Source organism: Ambystoma mexicanum, chromosome 6p (assembly GCF_040938575.1).
Source record: "Ambystoma mexicanum isolate Mex_15411 chromosome 6p, UKY_AmexF1_1, whole genome shotgun sequence".
NCBI classification, from domain to species: Eukaryota; Metazoa; Chordata; class Amphibia; order Caudata; family Ambystomatidae; genus Ambystoma; species Ambystoma mexicanum.
In genome coordinates, this window is record NC_090935.1 from 1,071,849,649 (window position 1) to 1,071,867,360 (window position 17,712).

General features: G+C 45.6%; 1 protein-coding gene across 1 annotated transcript in view; it reads left to right on the forward strand.

The window, feature by feature from the left end:
• Positions 1-17,712, forward strand: part of LOC138510185 (contactin-associated protein-like 4) — a 2,554,874-nt gene that overhangs the window by 2,088,412 nt on the left and 448,750 nt on the right. The window contains exon 14 of the mRNA XM_069625670.1: positions 16,359-16,515. Coding sequence (XP_069481771.1) covers positions 16,359-16,515 — 157 coding nt within the window. The remainder of the gene's footprint in view (positions 1-16,358; positions 16,516-17,712) is intronic.

Here is a 17,712-nt window from a genome sequence, read left to right on the forward strand (position 1 = left end):
GACATTTGATTTCAATACCTGGTATTTGATAGTGCCGCCCAGACATATGATATAAGGCATACGACATAAGCCACCTGCGAGCCATATGATGGCAAGTGCTTGAAAATATCGTTCATAAATATGCGTACAATAACAGGGAGTGCCCAGACTGTCCTGGCCTCAGGTCACAATGAAAATGTGGCATATTGGAATCTTTCCTCACAGTTCTAGTTGGACTGTTGAACTATGGCTGTGAAGTGCTAATTAAATCATCTTTCCTTACTGCGCTGATTGGACATATTGTAATCTGTCCTTACAGTGCTAGCTTGTTATACTGGAATCTTCATCGAAAGTGATAATTACCTCAGTATACAGCAAGTCTTCCCCTGATGTGCTGCCTGACAATGATAACGGTATGAGCAATGGCTGTACATGAAACAATACTGCTTTGCAAATGCTTGTTGTGGCTGCCCTAGGCTTACCTCTATTCATGCAGGATTACCGTAATCATTAGTGGATGCGGTAAATGGCAAAGATTCATCAGGAACTCTCCACTTACGCCTGAGCAGAGCATGTGTTTGTGTTTTACAGTTAAAACTAAATTACTCCGCAAAACACTCCTTGTCATTTGTACCACTGGCTACACGCATAATAAACTACATTTAGGCTAGGGCAATGATAAACCAGGAAATCTTGAGTGGCCAAGGTTAGAGGTTAAGTATTACCCCAACTTGTTTGTCTTTTTCCTATTAAGGCAAATCTCTACCCATGTAATTATTTTAGTGCTGAAAGACGTTTGATGATTTGCTATGAAAAGTCCTAGTATTGTTGCTGCCCATGCAATTATTGTGGCAATAAGCCACGAAGTGGCGGACCAATATCGCCCCAGGTAATGCCCCAGCCATGGGGAGGCTCGGAGCGGGGATTGCCCCGTTTCGAGCCTCCTCATTGGCTGAGGGGCTGCCACACCCCCCGCCGGGAACAGAGTAGCCGGCATGCACGGCGTGGACGGGAATACCGTGTGGTATGGCTCGCAAATGACCCAATCACCAAACAGTATTCCTGTTCAGCGGCACGTGCCGGGTACTAATCTTTGTTGTGTACAGATTTGGTACACATCTCTTTACACAGTTCCTCCCTGTAGCACTGGCTCATGACCCAGGTATCTGTAAATTCCTCTGGCGGGATGACTTACAAGTTGTATCTACTTATGTGGATGTTTTTACGAGCTACCCACTCAATTAATTCCACACAATAATAGTAAAACATATTTCATGTTATTATATAATGAGTCATGCTAGATTTCCCAACTGTTTAGTGCTGTAATAACACCTGAGATTTGAACATGCAAAGTGCAGGTTGGTCGCTTGCCTGGGTTAAGCAGTCATGAGCTATGAACATTAATATGGTAATAATGGCCAGCTCAATGGACTGTACCAACTGGCAATGGCCCATCGCCCGAGTTTGTGGCATGAGGTCAATTGAGGGAATTACTAAGAGTGAGGGGCCCTCACCAGTCAAGCTGGTGCAGCCCACCAAGGTGGTCATTATCAGCATCACCACTGGTTAATAGTGATGGCATTTTGTCAGGGGTAACATACATGAAGATAGTGACCTGCGGCGGAAGTTCGGCAGTGCTGCACACACTGAAGATCTGGCATGAAGAACGGGTTGGGTTTGTGGGAAGGAGCAGGTGAGTATCCCAGGTGGACAGAGGAGAGACTGTTAAGGGACCACAGAAGAGGGAGTGGTAGGCCAAAGCTGGGGAAGAGAAGGAAGGGGCACAACCACTGTCCGGAGCAGCAGAGGCTGAAAATGGTTGAGGTGAGTACATGATGGTGGCAAGTGGTGCAGCTAGCTGAAGTGAGTGCTCAGCATGCAGGCGTTTCCTGAAACCTAATGGACCGGACTAATGACTACATTCCGAGCCTCCCGATTGTCTCATCCGCAGAGCTACAGTGCTAGTATAATATGTTCAGATTATAATGTGCAGCGCCTTGTACACATATGCTAAAAGAAGTCAAGAGGGCTGACAGTCACAGCAGCCGCATCCACTCCCAAATAGTGGCAGGCTCCTCCAAAACACTACGTGTGATTGCTTGGAGCTTTTCTGATAGCTCCAACCCTTAATGGCAAAATGGGTGTACCCAGCTCCATTTTGGAAAGCAGTGCATGACCTTTCACGTTCGTTAGTTCCAACATAATCCACCAGGCTCGGTTTACAAACGTTACATTGAGCTGAGTTAGTAGAGTTCTGGACCAATGTAATATTATAACCCCAAGATTCTTACAGATGGAAACACAGTGTAGTGAATTGGGGATACAGAGAAGAGATTGTCAGTATAAACACCTATGCTTTGACTCTGTCTGCAATCCATTACATTTAAGTGGCTGCGGTACTAGAAGGTGCCACATCTTTGGATGAACCAATATTAGTCTTTATAAGTGTTGTACATATTTGAATCCGGTTGGGAACCGTTTGCCAGGTAACAGTATGCCTTTTTAGCACAACCAGCTTATATACTTAGCATGCCATTGAAAGTTTTAATTCCGAGCAGTAATCAATTTACATTTTGCTCACTTACCACACCACTGGAAATGCTGAATATACTAATTTTAACAACCTCAGAATACCAGGCACAGCCTACCTTGCATAGCTCTAGTGCATACTCAGTGTAGCATTGCTAGCTTGTGACAAGTCTGTATGCCATGTCTAATCAAAGAGTGTGCAGAATGTGGCAAACTCGAATTAGTCACAGTGTGACAATCCCAAAAAACTCCTGGTATTGGAGATTGAATGAGAGAGCAATCGTGTTGCTAGTTGACATACACGACGTGTGTGAGCCGAGGTGCTGCAGTCATGGCAGCGTGGCTAACATTTGGCCAGACTAACTCTATCTCCAGCTGTGTATCCTCAAAGCACATGAGCTGCAGACACTACCAGTACATGCCATACACAAAAGGTAAATCGTTATGAACAAAACAAACAACTCATATATTGTACCGTTTGTTAACAGGCTTCTCAGTGGCAGAGCTTTTCCTCCTCCAACATTCCACAAGTATGGGGGCATGTCAGCAACTCGGCTCTTCCTCTTCCTGCAGTTTCATTGATGGGGATGCTGCCACAAAGGCCACCCAACATAGAGCTTGAAGTCCTTAGCTCCGAGGTTAGACGCTCAACTTTGTCAGCTCCCAGAAAAGAGATGATGTGTGTTGGAAGGTGCATTCTCTGGTGCAGTGCTTGTGGCCACGTCTGCGTGACATGTGCCCCCCCTTTCATCACACTAATTTCACTGTGCTTAAGGCATTCTGTGGTGGTGGGTGGTGCCCCTTGCTTCCTCTCTTTTCCCATGTCACCATTGCACACTAACGACCAAGGAAGGGTCTAAGGGAACCTTCAGCCTGATGGAGAGCAAGTGGGACAACTGGAGTGCCAGGGGAAGTCTGAAATCCCTGTAGCCCCTTAGAACCATGTTTCTTTAGAACAGGGGATAGGTCATGATGTTTGAGGGGCTGCTAATAGGATGGGTGAAGCCAAACTTGTCACGACATGTATGTATGCTTGGTGAAATAAGGCTCCTATCACAATGGCAGCAGTAAGGTGGGGGTGCAGGCTTTTGACAAAGAGTACTGTTGCAATTCTATTCTTTCGCTTATGTTTTGCTGCAAGCATGTGAGATGCTTGAATGCCTATTGGATAAGAGTTGTAGAATGTTGATGTGTGATTCCCAGTGAGTGTTCCATATATGTCAGATGAGTGTGAGGTCCATTTACCAGCCCAGCAGAACTCCCCAACATCACCCAACTGCATTTCAGCAGTTACAAGTAGAATGGCAGTGCTGGCTCAACTGAGCACTATTCCCTTGCATCAACATAGTGTTTTGCAGCTACAAAAATAATGGCTGCACTGTCTTTGTAAGGCACATATGGGAGATGAAACACAGAACAGCCGATAAGTGCTGCAAGTTATTTTCTTCATGTGCACCAAAGAAAATAATTCAAAGGCAGCACTGCTATGCTGCCAGCTTGAAACTTCCAACAAAAAGAAATTGAAATGTTCTGCTTTACAATGGCTTTGCACTAGTGCCATTTTTCATCCTTCAACATTACACAGTATGGCTCATGATAAGACACAATCATGCCCATCTATCTTCAGGCTACACGTCAGCAAAGGAGGGCATTCCTCTCTGAAAGGCATTTTATGTCAAATGTAATCTGTGAATTAGCAGAGGGACTCACTCCAGGCCGTACGGCAAACGTTTTACTTTTGCAACAATCTAACACAGTCCAAACTCTTCACAAAAAGCTCCTTCTCATTTTGCTTCATGTCAAAGAACCCTTTACTTGAATGGATTCCTGTGTATTACAAACTGACTAGGGCTATGGAAGGGTTCAGAATATGGATGTGAATAAAAATTGCATCTGTAAAAGTGACAGCTAAAAAGAATTAACCCACGTGTAAAATGGTGCTTTTGCCAAGCAAGAAAATGTATTTTTAAAGTGAAATCTTAAAATGAGGTCCTGTGCTTGCATAGAAATATGATGGGAGATGGGGGTTTGTTTTAAAAAATACACATGATATTTATTTCCAAAAAGACTTGGGTTTTGTGAAAGAAAGTAAGAAAAAAAGAAAACAATGTGTATTTGAAAACAGCAGCATTAAGGGGCCTGGCCAAGAAATTCAAAGGCACTAATCCTCCTGGGACAGGAATCTCCCCAAAAACTATGAATGGGCCAAGGTAGAGAATCAAACACCCTTGTCAGACTTTCTGGCACTTCTCCAGCCAAGAACAATGAATCAGGGTAACTGGCCTTGTCACGGGGAGGTGTGAATTCCTGGTGACACCCCCACTCAACTCAAACTGAAGGACTTCAAAAGCGAATCCGTGGCAACCCTGGGCTAAGCAGACCAGAGCCTGACATGTGGCTGGGGGTTGGAAAGCCTGCCCATATTTGGAAAACAAAGCCAGCACAGTTGATTTCAGAGACTGTTCATAACAGTTAATTCAGTAATCAAATGAAACAGTAAGGTCAAATTATGGCCATTTAAATGTTATTTTTTGCGCCATTAAAATAAGACATTGTAGGTTTTCCTAGCATGTTGGGCAGGCAAACGGCAGGAAAATGTCATTTCTGAGAAAAGCGTACATGGTACGGTTTTGTAATTTAAAGAAAATATGCCCAGTGATAATATGTATATATGTGCACACTTGCAGAATTTTTGGTGGGATGTTTTCCAGGGAAATGGTGAAAGATTGCCAGAATAACTAAACAGCATTGCACCCTCTTGGGAGATGATCAGCATGCTTCCTGAAAAATATGGAGTCTGCCGATCTAATTTTCCTGACGATAACATGTGTAAAAATAAGTGTTTTTCTCCAAAATTTATTTTGGAAAAAGTAACTTTGGTGAAACAAAAGTACATTATAAAACACCCACCCTAAAAACTGAGTCACCTCCTTCAGTCCAATCTGCTTCCAGGGAGGAGGTGACATTACAGCTTGACCTATCCGATTTAGAGGCATGTCTAGCATAGTTCAGCCCACATAGTAAAAAATACTTGGATGTCACTCGGCCTATAAAGGGGAACACAGATTCCAGACACACACTGATTTCAGATAAACAGACAGACATTCAAGAAACTCCAGCATTCATAAATCAACATCCAGAGATCCAGGAATTCCACATTCACCCTGCCAGATTCCAGATTCCAGAAGCCAGGTCAGAGCTAGCTGACCCTATCCAGGCTGAACCATGGATTCAGAATTAAAACCATACTAAAATCCCTATAATTCAGGAAGGAAGGGGGGAAGGCTTTGGTACCCTTTTTGGGAGCATCCTGTGACCAGACCAGCTTTGCCCTGCTACCTGCTTGCCAGCTGATGCACCTTACTGTCTAACATGACCAGACTAGGCCAAGCTATCCATTCTAGGAGAGCCCACCACTGCACAGAGACCAGATCTTGCCTCGCTGTCCAGAAACCCAGTTCGCTGTCCCAATTACCCCATTCAAGTGCTTGTTGTAAGTATTACCTTCTCATGTAACCAATAAGCTGCATCCCTTGCTTTGTTACCTTGTAGTAGGTCCAATCCCATAGAAATCCTATGAATATCCCAGTAAATCCTTAAAATTGTCAGAATCCTCTGTGTATCCTGTCCTTAGGAAAATCTGAGTTAGTTTCCAAGTGTTAGCACCATTCTTTCCAACTCATTTCAGTCCTTGTGTAAGTCCTCAGTAATATTTGGAATAATTTAATTACTTCCCATATAGAGCTCACCACGGAGTGGATAGGTTGCCATTTCAAGTAACCTCCTCACTTACTGTGTTTTTCTTTACCATCTAGCCATGAAAGATATAGGGCCTCATTCCGAGTATGGAGGTAGCCATGCCGCATTTAGCGGCATGGCTACCCCCATACCGGGTACCGGGTCTGGGTTCCCTGAATGGGGAAATTCCAGGCCATTCCGAGGAGGGCCTGGTATTTCTGTGATGCTGGAAATGCATTGGAGGGACAGGGCCTCTGTATCCTTGTCCTTTACTGCTTTTTATCGTGTGTTATGTGGTGTTTTCCGTGCAGGAGTTCACATGGGACTCCTGGCAGTGCAGCTCTCTCTTTTGGTCTGTGTACAGATGCATGGGATACCCTTATGGCACCCAAGGGTGGGGGTACAACCCTGTGCCCCTAGTGTATGCTTTTGGGTACCCGTGTGTGGGCCACAGAGCAGGGTATGGGTTGGTGGCAGCACCATGCTGAATTTGACAGGTGCTCTGAGTATCCTCCATTTTGGGATACCCAGGCCCTGCCATTGGAATCAGTTTATTCCTGATAGGAAACAAGATGGCCCCTGTGGCCTCTTGCTTTCTATTGCCTCTTACCTTGTTTTCCCAAAGTCCTGGGATGCCCTGACTCTGTCCCTTCCCCCTGACTGGCTGTTGGGTGGAAGTTCCATATATGGTGTTGTTGTGATGTCTGGGCCAGACTGGCTGGAGCCTTCCCAGTGACTGTATGTTGTGTGTACACCCTGTGGGTGGGACCTGGGTGAATGGAGTGTGTGACAAATATGCATTCTGTGTTGTAGATGTCTTGTATCAGGTGTTTGACACAATGACTGAGACAGCCCTGCCCGAAACTGGTATGAATGCAGTGTTGAGTGTTGAATGGCTGGGTACTTGTCCCAATACACATAACTTGTTGTGAGTATCTGGAGAGAAGTGAATGGCCTGAATGCACTATGCACCTGATTGTCTGCCTGCCTGCATGAATGCCCTTCTGACTGATTGGTTGCCTGAGTGTGACCCAGCAGAATGAATGGGAGATGAACTAGTATATCTGGGGGCCTCTCACTGCTAGAATTTGTGTTCTGAAGCTGAAGTCCACTATGAAGAGTAACTGGAGTAAAACTGAAGCTTGACCTTGAAGCCCTGCTGGAAGAGAAGAATTGCTGTTGCTCTACTTCATCGATGTGAAAGCTGCTGTATCTCCAAGGACTGACCCAGAGAGGACCTGGTAAGGCGCCCTCTTCCCGAGCTATGAGGGACCATCTTGCACCAGCTGATCTTTGCCAAATCTCCCTGGTAGACAGACTTACGACAGGCTATCGACCGGGGACTGCCGCGGAATCCCAAAGAGAAGCACCCGGACTATTGTCAGCCACTGTTGACGACCGCCATCGCCGACCGGAGCCGCCGTGCTCCCGTTGTCTAAGAATGTCATTTGACCCAAGGACTCTCTCACCTGCACCGCCACCCACTTTATCCCACCAGAGAAGGCCAGGCCATTGACGCGCTGAGGAGCATCCACCGGTGGGTTTCCCGCCACCCAAAGACCACAGAGATGCTGACGACTCGACGCACTTGCTAGGCCATAGTTCTGCAAACTCTTTGCGGTACAGAACTATCAACATCAAGGTGCTCTACACGCCTCTTCCTTGCAGGACGTTTAAGCTTCCCTGTCGACGAGCACCGCTAGAAACGAAGCCGCCACTTCACCGCTGTAGTTCACACTGTTCTTCGTCGGACGTTCGACGACCTGTGACTCCTGCCTTAAAGGGAGGGCATTCAGGAAATGTTGTTGATTCCCCGTCGAGGAACTCTACCACACCAGGTACTTTGGTGTTTCTGAACTATTGGAAAGGTTCTTGTGAACAATATATGGACTGGGCTTGTGATATATGTTTATTTTACAGGTTGCTCATGAGGGGGGATCTCCACACAGAACTGTGTCTAGGTAAACGGGGCCAGTATTTTGCCTATTGTTCTAACCAACTCCTTTCTTCTTATATCCTTTGTTGGTTTCCGTTACAAACTGATTTGTGTGACATTTAACCGTACAGTTGATGCACTTTAATGAGATCTAATAGTAATAGTGGTGCCTCGTAGAACTGTATATTTGCCATTGTAGATAACCGAGCACAAAGTGAGTTATTGTGATATTTTACATAACCCTGAAAATTAATTATATAAAGACTGTTTTAACTAATACAGTGCGCGGACATTCCTTTGTGGGTGCTTGGGGACTACACTGTACTTAAGAACCAGCCTGCATCACCTCCTGAGAAGCTAGGCCTTGATTGCTCAACCACGTACCAATAATAGAGACTCTTGGCTGGGGGTCATCTGTGGCTCTCCTCTAACATATAGAGAGCAGAAGTACAGACACCGTCCTCCAGTCTTTACAATTTCCCCATTCAGGGAACCCGGACCCGGTACATCCCCATTCCCATTTGAGCCCCCATAGGGTTCTGAGTTTGAAAACGTGTATGCAGAAGGGTGAGTTTTTTGTATGGGTTGTTAGTTGTCAGTACATTTCCTCCCCCTGCTGTTCTGACTAAATGCAATACATATCCCTACCTCTGTAGTTTATTCTAGTGTGTAGTAATTACCACCCCCACAAATTCCTCCAGGAGTGATGCGTTCCCTGTGCCCCGCCGTCAGTCCGTGAGCTGCACGATTTCTGCATCCAGAAACATTCTTTTATGTATGATGAGTTTCACACCCTCAGTGGTCCGATTAATTGGGACACATCTCCCTCCCCTGTTTCCAACATTGGCCCTCTATCGCGATGAGATGGGCTACAGGTCTCCAACCAACCTTCCCAGTTAAATGCCTCTCTTCTCCCTCTACCGTCCTGCCTACTCCCCATTCCTTTTCTGTTGTGTGTTTGTTCCATGGTGTGCCAGTGTTGTTCAGTTGTTTTCCTCTGGTTTGAAGCTGACAAGCCAGGTTTTTAGAAGTTTTCTGAATTTTAAAAGGTCCTCCATTGTTCGTGTTGTTCTGGGGAGGGAGTTGCAAAGTTTTACGGCTATGCAAGCGATAGCTGAACCACCACGTTTTTTCCTTGTGTATGGTTTAGGTTCCAGCAAATGTCAGTGCTGGATCTAAGTGTTCTTGTTGGCTTGTTGACAGTGCTTTTCCTTTGTATGAATTACGCTCCTAGGCTGTGGATTGCTATGTCTGTTTTGCACATTGTTTTGAAGGTGCTTGTAGCCAATGTAGCATCCTTATTGCTGGTGTGGTGTGGTCTCTTCGTGAGAGTTTGGGGAGAAGTCTGGCAGCTGCATTCTGTATTTTTTCCAGTTTCCTGAGTAAGTAGTCCAGCATTCCTCAGTATACACTGTTGGTATAGTCTATCCTGGACATTATAAAGGAGATGATGGCCGGTGTTTTGTATGTGAAGGAGAGTAAGGGTAGAATATTTTTAATTGTGTGTAGATGGAAGAAGCATTTTTTTAATTATCACGTTTACTTGAGGTTCTACTGTTAACTCGTTGTCCATTAGGATTCAAGGTTTTTGACTACTTTGGACATTGCGGGTGCTGTTCCCAGTACTGTTGACCATGGGATGTACTGGTTGTTTCCTTGGTTGTCAGGATTAACAATTATTTCCATGTTGTCAGGGCTAATTTTGATGCTATTAGTGTTCATCCATTGGTAGAGTTCTTTGAGACAGTCTGTTAGCGTTGGGTTCTCCTCTTGTTTATTGCTGATTTTGTAGATGATTTAGGTATCGTCTGCATAGTTTTAGCATGTGAAATTGTGTCTTTTGATGAGGTTGATCATATAGATGTTGAAGAGTAGCACGGATAATGAGGAGCCTTGTGGAACTCCACAGATGGTGTCCCGCTGCACGGATTTTAATGGTTTTAGTCATACTGTTTCCGATCTTTTCGACAAGAAAGATTTGATCGAAAGCAGCGCTGTGTTGCCGATCCCTATTTCTTCCAGTATCTTGAGGGTGTTATGGTTGACTGTGATAAATGCTGCAGAGAGGTTGAGTAGTATCAGTGGCGAGTTTGTGTTGGAGTATTTTGGTCATCCCATATAGAGAGTACTCCCATCTCTGTTTCTCTCATGGGTCTGAAGCATACTTTATGACAAAGTCACCTGAACGTTAAGCCCCTACTCAAATCTTACTAGTCACAAAGCCAGGTAGTCCCAAACCATTTTACAGCAAGCCCACAAGTCACTTAAAAGTACCAGTTCGTATCCCTTCTACTAGGGCAGGAATCACAAAGACTGTAGGTAGTCTGAAGTTGTTTTTTCCTCCAATTTGTAGAGATCAGTGGTAGATCCCACCCCAATCTGCCCCTCACCCTTTTCTGCCCACTCCCTTTTCTACTCCCTCCACATCCCCATACTCACTCTCACTCACAACCAGGAATGGCATCAGGGCCCTTCAACCTTTTCAGTTTTGGGTTCTTTCCAGCTGTCACTTGCCTCAGGGTGTACAAAAGTGTTATCACTGTGTTGACATTTAACACCAGTTTCTCCACATCAGCCACTAGCTGACAATAGAGGATGTATAGCTTTTCAGTGGGCCTTTAGTATTTCAGCTTCCATCTAGCTGGCTGTCTCGTGATAATCAGCGGCTATTAATACCGGCTGTATTTGTCTCCATCATAATATATGCACCTCACGGCTGCCCCAGACTATTTTCCACTCTAAGCAAAGGGGGGCCCTCAACCATCATGTTCAAATGCGCCCACCCACATCTTCAGCTGGGCCTGCAATAGTTCAAAACCACTATCTGGGTCTGCCCTTTCCTCCACTCCACCCCACAATACTATGTTTCACAACAGTTATGGCAAGAGCGAAGACAACAAAGTGAAAGAATAAGCAAGTAATTGACCACTATAAGTGTGTCATTGCCCCCTTCAGCATGCAGCTTTATGCAGCCTCCCCTTCCAATCACCACTGGCACCTCTTAAGGGACACGCTGAGCACTATAGCCACTGACACTGACACATCCCTCCCCTTACCAGCAAACACCACTGCGCTTTCAGCAATTTGCAGCTAGCTGCCAAGCTGAGCTTTTTTTGACTGCTTGGGAATGGGATTTATGTCTCAAGCAGCCTTTTGAAATAAATAAAGCCATCACTTCATTACTAAATCTCAGGTCATCCTGCCCTTGCTCTTCTCTACAATGCTCCTGTTTCCCTGACCCAGTCTTAGGCCTCCCTTGGTGCCCAACTTCTACCTTGCTTCTCTAGCCCATTTGATCTCTGCCTTCTCGCCTATCTTCTAGTCGTATGCAAAAGATACACAGCTCTTCTTCAAGCTTCCCTGCTCTGCATCCTCCTCTTCCTCTCTCATTCCTGATTGTGTGTCTGCTATTCAGGCATGTTGCACTGCTAACGATCTCTGCTTCAATGCCAGTATAACGGATATCCTTCACATTGGGACAACAGCTCCCTCCTTGCCTCCTACACTCTGGCCACCGTCTGTGGGCTCCCTCCCCTCACCCTCCTGTGAGGGAAAACACCTTGGTGTCATCTTTAACTCCTCTCTCTCCATCTCTCCTCACAATGCGGACCTTGCCAAGTAGGCCCACTTTTAGCTGCACCTCCTCAGAGGCATTCTCCCTTTCCTCATCTCCCCCCAGAAACTCAATGTCTCCAGAAACAGGTCCTCTCCAGGCTGGACTACTGCAACAGTGTCTTCCTCAATCTGCCTAAGCCCTCCCTTCAACCTATTCAACTAATCCCGAATAGGACTGTAAGACTTATCCTTGGCCTCAATACCAGGGACTGCATCTCTTCAAAGCAACTAAAATCACTCCGCTGGCTCTCGGTTTCTGCAACCATCAAGTTCAAAGCACTCTGCGTCATCCATAAGGCTTTCTGTGGTCTGGGAGCTGCTACGTCCAATTCTCTGTTCCTAAATACCCTCTTGCTAGAGCCCTTCAGTCTTCTAGCCCCAACTCTGTAGATCAGACACTTTTCCAAGCAGAGAGTGTGTGGTAGTTCTCTCTCTTCCGCAGGGGCCTCTCTCTGGGGTAGCCTCTGTCCCTCTCAGAGTGAGCTGGATCTCCTTAAGTTCCGGAAGCTTCTTAAGACCCTTCTTTTCTCTTTCTCCTTCCCTCTCCCCCTCTCCTGCTAATGTCCCCCTCTGTCTCTTTTGACTGGCTGTCTGGTTCCTTTAGTTTCTTGCAGGGCAATGGGCCCTCCTCGACCAGTCTACCCCTGCACTTGGTCTCCCCTGACCACCCCATAACCTGCACTTGCCCTCTGGGCTCCCTCTCCCTGCACTAGCCTGGCTGGGCCTGCACCCCTTGAGCCCTTCCAGTCTCTTCGCTCGCACTTAGCATGTGGACCTTCTTACCCCTGCACTCTCTGCATTCCCCGGCACTGTCCACTGGGCATCCGCTGGCACTCCCTTGACCCACAGGCCCTTCCGGCCTCACCGGCATGTCCTTCCTCCTGTATGCCCTGCACTTCTTGGTACTGCACTTACACAATATGAATGTCACAAGTTCCCCCCCATCTTGTTGTGTTGCACTTTGAAACACCTTGTGTATAGGCGCACTATGGATACCCACTACATAAATACAAATAGATCCCAGCATCTGTGAAATAGTGCAATGAGATGTCCAACTGGTTTGTTACTGGCAGGAACTAGGTTCGAATCCCCAGCAGGGTAACAGTTAAACACCATTTTGAAAAGGTGGCCTTTCCTACGTCCTGGAAGGGTAATCCAGGTCACATAAAGTACAGGAACGATGACAGATTTCCCAAGGAAAAGTAAGGGATTGTTGCGCCCTTTAGTTCCCTCCCACTTTGACCTCTGTTAGAAGAAGAATAAAGTCTACCAAGCTACGATTCACTTAAAGTTTAACAGATAAAGATATGTATGCGACTAATAAAGAAGTGAATAGCCAAGTTGCTGTTTGCGCAGATGAATAAACGTAGCATTGTTGTTTTTCTGTTCACATTAACTTCTCCACGCACATCTCAATATCATTAAAGGAATGCAGTCCATAACTGAATGTGTCCGAAAAATAAAAAAAAGGCAAATCGGAAAACACTAAGCGTAAATAAAACTTTCAACGCGGGTAATGCATCAAAACAAGGACACTAAGTATCAGTGATGTTTCCTTTCCAAATGCTACTATAACATTAAGTTATCTAATAGAACATGCTCAACTCTTAACTTGCCTGTTTGCAGTTTCACACAAAACAGTTCACATGTCTTTCTTGTACTGCTCACAGGATCATGTTTACACCCTCCATCCCCTCAAGACGGTCTTTCATAATGTAGCTTGTGATGCCCTATAGCTTCAATGGACTGAGCGTCCCAAATGATCAAAGCTCCTGGGAAGTGCTCCAACCACACTTCCTGTCACCCAAACTTATTTGGGAAGTCTGCACAAAAAACCATCTCAGTAGCAGTGCATAAGACTGCACGCAGCACACGCTGAAGGGATTTAACCTCACCTAAAATGTGATGAGCTGTCATGGGTCACTTGATGCGTCATCAGCTTCTGAAGGCGACCAGCCTAGCCCACGAAGGCACAAATCTATACCAACCCTTATCCTATTCACTGGTCAAATCCATGCCGCTGTGCCATAAAGAACCTCAGCGTATCTGCTTCCTCTATTCCAAAAGGAAAGACAGAAAACAAGGGGGTACACTACCCCCACCCTTCTCCCCCCACTCTTGCTCATGCACTTGCACTACTTAGGCATAGTATGGTAGTTTGTTGATGTTATGCTCTTTTCTTTCTCCACACCTCTTCTCTCATTGCTTCCAGTCGTGCACTGCACTAGTACAAATGCCTCTGGCCTAGTATGCTAGTTATTTTTGTTGGATCATTCTGAAACTTCAAGGCCTAAGAATGACGACTGGATTCCCTTGTTCCCTTCCCGCTTTGAAAAACTTCACTTGTGTATAAGTGCTTTACAAATAAACAATTACAATTACCAGCACATATGGGCAAGTGGTGGCTTGTGCTCCGTCTCATTCTATGAAAGAAAGGTCTGATCAGGGTCAGCATCGTGCTAGGCTTTGATATTGCAATTTGCTATGCACTAGTGCACTAAGTACATAAAGCAAATGCAACTTGGTGAAAATCAATCTGCGATTGTGGCCAACATGAGGTCTGCACTTCACCCATTTAAAAGACATAGGGGCTAATTTTGCAATCCAAGAAAGATAACAAAAAAAGGGCTATGCTCCAGCAGATTTCCTGTGTTTGTGCAGGTGCAGGTGGGTCTCAGGACCGGACATATTGTCCTTCCATCCATTCCCACGCCTCATGACATCTTCACACTGGCCTAAAACCAAAGGATACAATTAATTCATATGTTTTTGCAACTGATTAAAGCAGGTGGATTCCAAGCCTTCATAAATACTGTTTGCTATGTGTTTTTGCCAGACATAGTGCATAAAAGATGTAAAGGCGGTTTTGCTTGTTTTAACACATTCTTTGCACTATGGCGTGCAAATATGGAACATTGCAAGGGGGGATCCAAGTGGAGACAGAAAAAACAAGAAAACAAGACAGAGTTCATTATCCTGTGCAGACTCTATAAGCCTTTGTGTGGGCCCCCTTTATACGGCTTTAGTCTTGGAGAAAGGCACACCGTCAAGTCTCCAGAGCAAAGTGGAGTGGGAAGAGGGCGCTAATCTCCCCCTGACATTGGAGTTGATCAGGTCCACTAAGTGCAAGGGAAGGAAGGACATGGGAGAAGAGAGAGTTATACCTGCATAAAGAATCGTACACGCAAGAATCAAGAGTGCACAGTCCTGAACAAGTGCTTACCAGGTTGGGTCAGGATCGGGCTAGTGGTAGGTCAGCGATCCAGTAGGTTTGAAGTGGCAGGTACATCAGCATCAAGACTTTAGAGCATCCTGAAAAGGAGAATTTTCAATTGGTGCGTAAATGAAGAGTGTTACCCAAGGATCCAATGGCCGCTGGGAGTTCATTCCACAGGGATGGCTTCGGCTGAACCCTCTGTCCTGCCACCCAATGCCTTTTTGTTGACGGAATTGACGCCAAGAGATCGGGAGCCGCTCAAGCTTAGCTTTCTGGAGGGAAAGTGTGCATTACTCCTTTACTTCAGATCGAGCAGATCAATGTTCCAGAATGCTCTATGGATGGTGCATGTGGTTTTGACGCTGGTGCACGTGTCCTTACAGGGAGCCGGTGGAGGGCGGGGAGTGCTGGCATGATGTGATCCAATGCCTTGGGGCCCAGGCTGAATCTGGTGGCCATTTTCTCAATAGCTTGAAGTTGTAGGATTAAGTTTGTTAGGGAGGCCAGACAGGAGGCTACTGCAGTGGTTGAGCAGGGAGAGGTCATGTCAGATAAAGCCTTTGGCTCATATTCCAGACACCCTTATGGAGCCACCCACACCTCTGGCACGAACACATGCCCCCGTAACTGATGCCGAAATCCGTTTTGAAGCTGTTTGCTTTGAGAATGTTTCATTATTTCCGAGTCGGTGCCGCATTTTTGATTTCAGTGCTTTGGTTTTCCATCCATGGTGGAGTTCCCTGTCGGCCCGCTGGTAGTGGTCTTGTTTGGGGCTAATTCTGCATCGTGTCTGATTTAATAGCATGCTCTAGTGCGACGTATCCCAGTCAAGAGGCTTATGCTTCCATGTATGCCATTAGGAACGGCGCCCACTGATGAAAGTCTCTAACGTTATTTCACGGCAATATGCAACCGGGAGCTATTTAATGTGCAATTGAATTCAGCTGTGTTAGTTTCTCAGCTATAGTGAGGTGAGTCGGTTTATAGGTGTCTAAGCACGTATTTGCATGATCTCTAATGATCCTTGCATTTTAGTATAAATTGCCCTGGGCTTTAGTAGGACAGCATCCCTTTTTCATTTGCTGGTTTAAAGGATTGTGTATACTTGGTCTGCTTAAGATAAACGATTTCAATATCTCGCCTCAATGCATTAAGCGCTTGTGCTTCACAGCTGAAAAAAGCAACAACAAAAATGCTGCAATCTTTCAATGCATCAGAATATAATATTCAAACGCGCAATCAATGTATTGCACCCGCAGATATGCACCATAAATACACCTTGAGTGGAAGCATGTTTCAATTTGATAAAGAAGTGATGCTAACTGTCGTCTAATTTCTTTGCAGACCGAATGCCGTTCAGCTGGTGGGTCGGGCGCACCAATGAATCACAGACATACTGGGGCGGATCCTTTCCAGATACTCAGAAGTGTCCGTGTTCCTCGCAGGGAAACTGCGTCGATTCCCAACACCGCTGCAACTGTGACGCAGACAGGAATGAATGGTGAGTTCCCAGAGAGAAAGCGGGCCTGATTGACACCGCCTTTTTCAATCAGGCCTAGGAAGTCCTTTGATATAGTAATATGTGCGTGCCTGCATACCGTTTCTTTTCTTTTCTTTTCTTTTGTCTCAGGCACCAGTGAAAAAGTGGGCCACAGCTCTAGTTGTGATTCAAATTGTGCAATGTAAAGAATATGTATTCAGCAACAATGGTCAAAACTCCTAGCCGCATAGTGAAGTATCTCATCAAACTGGCCAACATTGGCCAAAAAACGGGACCACTTTGACCCCCAAAAAACATGCCCCACGCCACCATTTTGCGTTTTGAGGCCCTATTGCCCTAAAGCCCAGTCTGAGCCTGATACTGGTTTACGGAAATACATATCAAAATACGGTACTCTGCAGTTACATGCTGTGCTGGAAATGGAAAATAATAACTGTGGGATTCCACCAGAGACAGGGCCGAGAGTTAGTGGTGGAGGGGGAAGGTGGGAGGAGTTGGGCTGGTGATTCGGCAGATTTTCCTCAGCCCACCCTATAAACAAGCATTTCCATTTCAGGGCATTAATTACATTATTAACACCTGGAAACAAACCCAAGAAAGGAGGAGCGTTTTGTATAGTGTTGCAAATTGTACAGGAACAAACCCAAGAAAGGAGGAGCGTTTTGTATAGTGTTGCAAATTGTACAGGGTGCACATCTTTGAAATGCATTTACTTATTTATTTGCATTTATAAAGTGCTCACACAGCAGAGGGGCATCCAGGCACTGTTACACGATTACATCTTAGTCACATCACAAAGTCGGCGGTTAGGTTCCATTAGCCCGCAACAACACAATTACGTCTTAGTCACATCCCATAAGTGAGCGGTTAGGATACATTAGCGCGCAACAACACGTCTTTTTTGTATTTCTTTAGGTGAGTGGCTTGTTACAGTCGCTTTTAGACAAACGTACAAAGCTGTACCTTAATATTGTCTGCAGCGTACAACCTAAACATGCATATTCATTAAAGTTCCAATGAGACGTTCCAGTGTCCAAGTGGGTAAGTATCTCAACTTTGGTCCTGTCGACTTGAGGCTGTGCAACAACAGCAGATTATCTTCATGAAAGGGGCAAATGCATGTAGCCTTTCCGAGCTCCAGGGAGACATGTTTAACCAGCGCTGGTTACATGAAAAAGATAGTAGTGTTGAGTTCCA